Source organism: Nansenia antarctica, assembly GCF_963989245.1.
Source record: "Nansenia antarctica genome assembly, chromosome: 2".
Classification (NCBI taxonomy): domain Eukaryota; kingdom Metazoa; phylum Chordata; class Actinopteri; order Argentiniformes; family Microstomatidae; genus Nansenia; species Nansenia antarctica.
The window spans coordinates 77,174,721-77,184,340 of NC_137675.1; the positions used below are offsets into that span (position 1 = coordinate 77,174,721).

The window sequence follows — 9,620 nt, forward strand, 5'->3', positions numbered from 1 at the left end:
ATCTCAATGGGTATGTGCGCTATGTAAAATGCTCCTCGTGTTTTGTTGTTTGTATGGAGAATCTTGTAATGTAGGGTGAAGGTGTTGGTGTAGTACTGTGCTGTTTGTTTTTACATGTATTGTGATGATGTGATGTATTGTGATGATGTGAAACAGAACATTTATTGTATGTTGTTTTGAACGTGCAGATTCACAAGCAGACCAGAGAAGAATTGTGTTCTATATGTCTTCTCTGCAGGTATGTCGCTCCACATGTTGTTTGTAATTGTTATTTGTAATGTTTGAGGGAAGTTTGTGTTCTTTCTGTGAACAAATTGTCCTGATGTGAAATGTACATAGACGGTGGTGGAGAAACATGGCCGCCATCTCAATGGATTCACAAGCAGACCAGAGAAGAATTGTGTTCTATATGTCTTCTCTGCAGGTCAAATAAAAGAATTAAATGAAAGAAGTTTGGCTGTTTGACCATCGTTACACATGCTAACTATCTTAGCCAGAAAACATCAGATTTGTAAGGCTTTATTGAAACGATGTTTAACTTATGATTTACTAGCACTGGCGCCCCCACCCCGCCCTTGGGCCCGTGGTAGGGTGACCAGATGTCCCGCTTTGCGCGGGACTGCACAGCATTTTCACGACTTTTGGTGCGTCCCGCAAATTGGGACGATGTCCCGCATATTTAATTTTGATTGGCTAAAACACTTTTCTAAAATCTGATTCATCCAATGGCTGTGGAGAAAGCAGGGAAGGCTATCGTCACGGGGCCAGTGTCCATCTAAGCGCCGCAACAAAGCGCAGCGAACGTCCAGTCTTCAGCCTATCAGGAAACAGCATTAATGTTCCCATGGCAACGGACATTGCCCCACGTGGACATAGGGAGCTGGCTGAATGTGTGAACCAGCCGCTGACTCAAAGGTCGTAAAGTGAAACTTATTGTGTCAACAATATCTAGTTTTCGTTTTTTTTTTCACAACACCAACTTGAAGTTTTAAAGTACCCACTCGATATAATAAACAATAGTTTAACGATAACTAAAAACGTATAATGTCTGGATTGGATTCACTGTTCTCGTTTGCCGTAGGCTACTGATAAGTGACCACTTTCGTTTTAGGACGTGTTCAAAAGCAAGGACTACAATGTATGACACATCATTTGAAAGCTTACAATCTGTAGTGTCAGGCTATCTAAAAACTGAAAAATGACAATTTGGCAATTGGTTTATCCTTTGACTAGCTGTTATCACTGTCATTGTGTGTTGTTTTCGTTGTTGTTTTCGTCTAGTGTGTGTGCGAGTTAGCCAGCCTTGACAGCTATGTCAATGCATTTGTGTTGCAAATGGGAGGCTAGTTAGCTAACTAGATAGCCTACATACTCAATCATCTACAGGCCTAACACTGTCAGGCTACTTTTCTTTATTAATATACTAAATCGATACTGCACTTTGACCTCACTTTCTGCTCCATACAGATACTTTATTGTGACGTTCACATTCAAATAAGATATATTTGTTTTTATCTGCAAAGTCTATTGGATGCTACTGAATAAACCAAACAGAATAGGAAACAGAATGGAAATGCACATATATTTTAAAAAATTGGATAGACATAGCTCTCTCGGCCGGGGGGGCGGGGGGATGCTACCAGGGGCACCTAAAGTTCGATCCAGGCCTGTTGAGAGGGTGTCCCACATTGTCCCACACAAACATACTCCTTGTCCCACATTTGGTTTGTTGGGACCTGGTCACCCTAGCCCGTGGTGGTCGTGGTCCCGAGGAGCGGGATAATAATATCAGCTATAATATATAACATTTTATATGTTTATATTTTATGACAGGGCCCCTACTGCGAGGGGTGTCCCTTATTTCTCTGTGGCAACCCTACGGTAGGCCTACATTAGGAGTGGCAGATTCTTCGCTTTTGAATGTAATTTCTGGCGGGAATAACAGAAGACTGCGTCATTAAGACATTAGAGAACTCAGACACCCCTGCCATTAGTAGGAACTCCCAAGCTCTCCCCTCCGACAATTATATTTGTGGGAAATTATTTAAACGTTTTCTACTTGTTCTTGTCGATAAATTGACATTTTAGTTTGCTTTATTTTGTGACTAACATATCGAACGACCTTCGAATTGCCTAAAAGCCAAAGCCTGAGGTAAGTAGCAAGCTAACTTAACGTGGCTAGTTAGCTGGAGAAAAAAATCAACTGAATGTATGTAAAGAGTTGACTATGAGGTGAGAATCAGAGAAGGGGGGGGGGGAGTAGTTGGATAGTTTGGTGAATGTGGTAGACACCCTCCCTTTAGCTTATGCAAATGTTGACAGTCACGAACAGATAAGCCTCCCTATGTTTTTTGTTGTTTTTACCAAATGTGAATGAAGCTGTGTTGAGCAACTGAGTAATTGTGTGACCATTTTATTTTCATTTTTGTATTGAGCAATTTAGTTGGCGGTACACATGAATCAACATATACAGTATGTTCCATGTTAATGTATCAGAGTTGGCTAGAGCTCGTCCCGGGTCAGACGTCTCGTAAGAGATAAGGACTGTGGGAGGAACTGTTTTCTGCTTTATCTGGACTGTGTCCTTCCACCCATGTTTGTGAAACATTTCAAGAACACCCTGTTTGCTGCCTCAGGGAACTATTGATAGGAATGATTCTAAAATGAATACCAACGAACACTAGTATCCTCTTTCATACTGTTGTTGTTATCGTTCTCTACCTCTGCGCTCAGGTTCAGAGACGCCATGACCAAGGCTGGGTTCACCATCTCGGGCAACGCCCATCCGATCTGCCCTGTGATGCTAGGGGACGCGCGGCTAGCCTCCGTGATGGCTGATGACATGCTGAAGCTAGGTGAGATGGTATAGTTTAATATGTAGCGGAGGGGATGTAGAATCACACTCCTGTGATGAAATCCTTGCCTTCTGTAGCAGGGGGATTTGGAGGTTAGCCCTGTCTGAGACATACAAACTCAAGTGTCACCCTCTGACCTTGAGTATGTTCTCTTGGCCTGTAACGGTTGATGCCCGTGGCTTCCACATAGGAGACCCACTTCACTGATGGGCGGATAATATACATATATTACATATATATATACTTCATTCAAATAACTGCATTTAGACATACATTATCAAAATTATTTATGGCAATACAGAGTGATTACAAATGATCTGACACACATTAACCAGCAGAGGGAGACATTGACAACTCGCTACCTCACAAAATGGGAGCAGAGAATAACAAGAACTCCCCAAGCAGCTCTGGTGCCACCGTAGATCAGACCACCGGTCTGCAGCACCACTTGATTACACTTCATTTTCTATCTATTTAACAAGGATAGTCCATTCAGTAACAAGTGTCACTGATTTCCTAGTGAGTCCTAGGATCCATGAAACAATGGCAGCAAACAAGTGACATAATACAAGTTAAAAACAACAGCATAACATGTTACACTCGAAAAAAGCCTTTCTCGAAGTTCAAGCGTCTTTTGTGTTGTGTGTTGTGTGCCTCCATGCTTCAAGCCTACTCACTCTTCTTTGCCTCCTCCAGGAGTGTACGTCATCGGGTTCTCCTTCCCTGTGGTACCGAAGGGCAAAGCCAGGATCCGGGTCCAGATCTCAGCGGCCCATACTGAGCAGGACATCGACCGAGCTGTGGAGGCCTTTATTCAGACAGGCAGGAAGCATGGTGTTGTATCTTAAAACACAGTCCAAGGACTTGGAGGATTTTGCTGCCAATAGTAGATGAGAAAGAGAGAAGCAGTGCGGCTTGTAGATGGGCAGACAATGGAGCATGGTCACAAAGCGGGACTGTTACAACAAGAACTATGAATGACTGTGACGAAGATAATGTACTATTACAGTCGAAGGTCAATTGTGGTCAATATTATTTGTGTAGCTTTTTTCAGCTGAACTAATAAATAAAAACGTTGTTATTACAAACTGCTGCTGTAATTTGATTATATTAATGTTAGGCTAGCTAGATGTAGCCTGGCTGGAGCTAGGGTTAAGTCTGGAGCTAGGGTTAGGCCTGGAGCCAGGGTTAAGGCTGGAGCTAGGGTTAAGGCTGGAGCTAGGCTTAGGGCTGGAGCTAGGGTTATGTTATGTTTCTCAATAGGTTCTGTTATGTTTCTCAATAGGTTCTGGGTGTACACAATAATGTCGGATCCAGGTGCGGTGTAAGTAAAGAATGAGACGGAGATGTAATAAAATAAAGATTCTCTTTACTGAGACGTATGATTCATAGGTACAAACATAAACTCTTAGCCGGACAACAAAAAGGGGAGCAGTAGGGCTCAGCACGTAGGTAATAATAACTCCGGCACTGCGGTCAATAATAAAGTGCACGAAAACTAAAGATTGAGCAAAGGGCTCCAAAGGCGGTACAAGGTTGCAAACCAGCAAACAAAGTCAAAGTTCAAATTACGTTCCGGGTAACGGATACGTGAAGTGGTAATACATACACAGGGTTCTGAAGCATTCCATACGGTGTAACACAAGTGATCGACTGACAAGGGAACGAGGAAATGGGACACACCTAAATACACTGACAAACCCTCACAGGTGACAACAATCATTCGATAATTAGTCCAGGGCTGGAGCACTGTCGCTCTTCGACCAGTAGGGGCGATGGGGAGTCCTCTACGCTGACCCCCCTTGTAACAGGGTTAGGCCTGGAGCTAGGGTTAGGCCTGGAGCTAGGGTTAGGGCTGGAGCTAGGGTTAGGGCTGGAGCTAGGGTTAGGGCTGGAGCTAGGGTTAGGGCTGGAGCTAGGGTTAGGCCTGGAGCTAGGGTTAGGCCTGGAGCTAGGGTTAGGGCTGGAGCTAGGGTTAGGGCTGGAGCTATGGTTAGGGCTGGAGCTAGGGTTAAGGCTGGAGCTAGGGTTAGGGCTGGAGCTAGGGTTAGGGCTGGAGCTAGGGTTAGGGCTGGAGCTAGGGTTAAGGCTGGAGCTAGGGTTAGGCCTGGAGCTAGGGTTAGGCCTGGAGCTAGGGTTAGGCCTGGAGCTAGGGTTAGGCCTGGAGCTAGGGTTAGGCCTGGAGCTAGGGTTAGGGCTGGAGCTATGGTTAGGGCTGGAGCTAGGGCTGGCCCAAGGCATAAACGGACTAAGTGTGTGTCTCTCTCTGGCTCTCAGTCTTTACATCCTCAGTATTGAGACCTTTTATATGGGGTCTATGGGGAATATATACAGGTATATCAGGTATATCAAATTCAATAGGGTGTCTCTCTTCTTCTTAAGTGTCTCTCTATGGGTGGGCGTCTGATCCAGCTTCAGTATCACCATCATCTGGTCTTCCCCTGAGGAACTTTGGTAGCTTGAGCCACCGTGGTCCTGAGCTTCTCTCAGACTCAGCGATGGAGCCGATACCAGAACTCAGAGACCAGGTTCTGGAGCGCTGAGATCCAAACAAAGAACCGAGTCTAGAGCTTCTTATGGATCCATATCCAGAGCTTCTCATGGATGATCTGGCAGATCCAGTCACTGGAGAAGAAAACATACAGATACAGATGAGTAGTATTAAATATGATATCCTAATAAATAATGGATTGGTACCAACCATGATTGTATAGGGATTTCTTTGTCATCTGCTTATTTTAAAATGTTTTAAAACAAATGTGTGTGTTGTTATTGATCCATGTCTGTTGTCTTTATTGATCAATACTCACTACTGGGAGGCCTCCACTCCATGCTCTGTGTTCTCCTGAGTGGCAGTGGTGTTGTTTTATCTCCACTGTCATAATGTCCACTGTTTCCTGCCACCATCTCCTCTATCTTATCCAGCAGCTCTGTGACCTGAGTGCCAACACCCCTGTTGTTATTGTTGAAGACATGATACCTGTTCCCACATTTCTCAACAAGCTGCTGGAGGTCCTGCCCTTCACTCTCAATGTACTGCTCGATGCTTGTGTCTCCCAAACAGTCCCCATGGGTGAATAGCAACATAGTGTGACTCCAGACTCTATCACTGAGAAGCTCCAGATGTTCCTCTAAAGATACATTGATATTTTCTTCAAATGATAACTCCACATCTATGACCAGGAGGAGAGCATGGGGTCCAGGGTGACACAGAGACGCACTGAGCACAATCTCCTGTTTAACCAGCTCAGACGTGTGAGGTTGTGTCTCCCAAACAGTCCCCATTGGTGAATAGCAACATAGTGTGACTCCAGACTCTAGCACTGAGAAGCTCCAGATGTTCCTCTAAAGATGCTTTCTCTTTATCTTTAAATGATAAATCCACTCGTATGACCGGGAGGAGAGCATGGGGTCCAGGGGGACACAGAGACGCACTGAGCACAATCTCCTGTTTAACCAGCTCAGACGTATGTTCAACAAATGCATATCTCAACCATCCTGGAGTGTCAACCACAGTGACCTGCCTCCCTGCTACTTCTCCCTGTCTCTTCAAACACTGAGCAGTTCTCCCTAACCTAAACTCTTCTCTGTCCAGGATGGTGTTTCCTGCTGAACTCTTCCCTTCTACTTTACTCCCCAGCAGCACAACCCTCAGCTCCTCTGTGGTGCCTGTAAAGAGAAGTGGTTTGCTACAGTCAGAGACAAAATTGGGAATTTTGGTCACTATTAACACAAGGAGATACACAGAATGGCAGAACCGGCACTTGCTAGAACTATTTTAAGGTTTTAATGCATACTGTAACTGCAACAAGTGCTGTTTTTTCCTTTCTGCCCATGGAACACAAAACTAGCATTTCTATCAATACGTTTGGTACTAAGTTAAACCCTGAACTGTTAACTACAAACTTCTACAAGCCCATCCCACAGCTTCATAGCAAACCAAATGATGGGGCTGCCATTTGGTTAAATAAAAAAAAATTATAATTCAAGACTGTGCATAATAGACTGCAAATTACTATGCCACATTAGCTATTCATGTACTAGTTTTGGGCCCAAAGTGTAATATTAAGTTTGATTTGTTGACAGTGAAAATGTTATACAAATTGAAAGAAAAAATATATTATTTCACACAATTACTCTTAATACAATAGGAGATATTTATAAACGCTCACCAAGATTTGAGGCCATGTTTGTTTTTGTTTTCCTCTCCTTGTGTCTGTACTCCTCTCTTGACTCTGAAGCACTGATTGACCAAAACATTAGATGAGATTGTTGTCATGTTTCTCACTCTGGAACCAATGCTTAACAGCTCTAGAATATCAAACATAGATGAAAACGTCTCTATGTCAGGGGTGTGCAATCTTTCCACAGATGGTCGATGTGGGTGCCTGTTTTCGTTCTAATCAAGCAATAACACATCTGGATCAACTATTCAAAGAATGCAGCCTTGCATCACTTCAAATCCAAATTGTATTTGTCACTTGTCGCATATATATTTATTTGTCACTATTTGTCACTTGTCGCATACAGTTGTAATTGACATAGTGAAATGTTTTGGGATCTTGCTCCACGCTCAACAATTTGATTGGTGACTTAAATCTGGTGTGTTACTGACTGGTTAAGAATGCCTGCCCTGCACCCACACCTGCCCTACATGAATAAAACCCAGAGAAAGTGAACTAAACAACAAGATCAGTCAGAGGAAAAGTTCACTTACCTCCCCTTCTTCTTTGAGTCAAATGAAACACATGGATGTAAAGAGCCAGAGCACTGTGACACGAGGAATGGCGTTCAAAGGCTGCCTCTTCATTGATCTGCTCTGAGAACCACATGATCAAACCGGTTAGATGCTTACTGTACTTGCATGATAACCTACAACAGGAAGAGCCACATTCACATGCACGCACACCCACGCACACGCACACACCTACTTTCCTCAATCAGGGATGTGCCAGAAATCAACTTTAGGAAAACTGCTTCTCTATCGTGTCAATGGCAGTTGCAAGCAGACAGTATAGCTAGGGAGGTAAAAGGTCTATTGTATGTGGTTAAGGTCCATGAAGGACCAATTATTGATGTTAAACATGAATTAAATCTCGAGAAAAGACCACTAGATACAGTATATGCAGTATTGACACAACTAAGCCATTGATTCAAATCAAATTAAACTTTATTTAAAGTGCACAAAAACATACATCACCACACACTTCACACAAATCAAGATAGAGGGAGAATTAATTACCCAATAAAATACATAACAATTCACGTGATATTCTTTAATGGTATGCATATTATTGCATGTCTGTCTATACATAAACCAATATCAATTACAGCAAAAGGGCTTGTGTCCTCTCCCTGTATGATGTGAATGCCAGCAGCATATAGCCAGAGAGTGGTTTACTGTCTTTGACAGGCGGCTCTTTAAGACTAGAAATGTCCTCCTTTGTCCCTCTGGGTTGACTGGGTTTATCTCAGCCAAGTCATACACATCTGACCTCTGCTGGTGAAACTTTAGGGCCACAACCACTAGAGGGGGCTACACTTTCTTTTTTCTTTTTTTTTGGAGGACTGATGGGTCCATTGAGTCCATCTTAATGCAAGGATAATAGTTAATGTCATTCTGGAATCAATGTCTTTGTTTTTATAGGGTCTCTGATTTGCATAGGAATCAATGATCAGGTTGTCATTATAAATTGAGCAAATGGAGAGGAACAAAACTATTCAGGAATGTGACCGAGGCCTGGGGAGACAAAAATGTTGAATGGTGGAGAGGAAAAAGCACAGTCGATGGGACAACATCATCTCAGTCACTCTACAAAATTGGTCTATAACCAAGTGGCCCAAAACAATTAATTGATGCTCCCAGTTTCTGCACCATCACTCTTGTGAAGAATAGTGGTAGCTGTATCAATTTATGGGTATATTTGTCATTGGCAGGGACTGAGGAGTTTATCAGGATCAAGAGAAAATTATACAATGTGAGAGTTGGTAGTGACATCCTAATCTACACAGTGTGTAATTGATTCCTATGCAAATCAGAGGCCCTATAAAAACAAAGATATTGATTCCAAAATGACATTAACTATTATCCTTGCATTAAGATGGACTCAATTCAACTTACTGAGTGATTTGTTGATGACATCTTTGTCGCTCTTTTTAGCAAATGTTATGCACAAGAAGTATTTCTGTGTTTCAATTTGAATACATTTTCAGAAATGTCTATAAACGTTGTCATTATGGGGGTATTGTGTGTGGATTGATATATATTTTTAAATTTTAATATATAGGTAATATCATATTTGCTCTTTTACACGTTTAATATATATATGAAGATGATTTACTTAAAAGTATTCGCTTTGTCGTGTAGGTCACTTGCTGTGATCAGTGATATAGTTGTGATTGAAAACATAAACACAAGATGCCGGAACTGTGCTCCGCCATAACTTCCTGTCTCCTTCTTCCTCTACTTTTCGCGCCACCAATTTTTGCCCCCACCCATATACATACAAAGCACACCTCCTGTAAAACCTCTTCAGCCAATCGTTGCCTCAGTTGCTCCGATCTACCAATGACAAAGCGAGGGGATGGACCTCGCGCGAAAATAACGACGTTTTGCCGCGAAACTGCCAGCTTGGGATCCATTGTGAACAGCAGCTCATCGAACTCCTCTACTGGAAAAGTTTTGCGCTTTCAACCAACGAACAACATTGCACGTTAAACACCCGTCATTTACTATTAGCACTTTGTAGATTTCTTATCTGCAAC

General features: G+C 42.7%; 1 protein-coding gene across 1 annotated transcript; it reads left to right on the forward strand.

The window, feature by feature from the left end:
* The first annotated feature begins 2,678 nt into the window (after nt 1-2,678).
* LOC308151571 (2-amino-3-ketobutyrate coenzyme A ligase, mitochondrial-like) lies at nt 2,679-3,875 on the forward strand. The gene is made up of 2 exons (XM_080524465.1): nt 2,679-2,855; nt 3,552-3,875. The coding sequence occupies exons 1-2, from the start codon at nt 2,747-2,749 to the stop codon at nt 3,701-3,703; spliced, it is 261 nt and encodes an 86-aa protein (XP_080380591.1). The 5' UTR covers nt 2,679-2,746; the 3' UTR covers nt 3,704-3,875.
* Nucleotides 3,876-9,620: the final 5,745 nt, after the last annotated feature.

Bases quoted from the DNA above. Each gene is read 5' to 3' on its own strand.
- LOC308151571 (XM_080524465.1), top strand. From the start codon at position 2,747: ATGACCAAGGCTGGGTTCACCATCTCGGGCAACGCCCATCCGATCTGC. The intron at 2,856-3,551 runs GTGAGATGGTAT...TGCCTCCTCCAG, and splicing joins TGATGACATGCTGAAGCTAG to GAGTGTACGTCATCGGGTTC.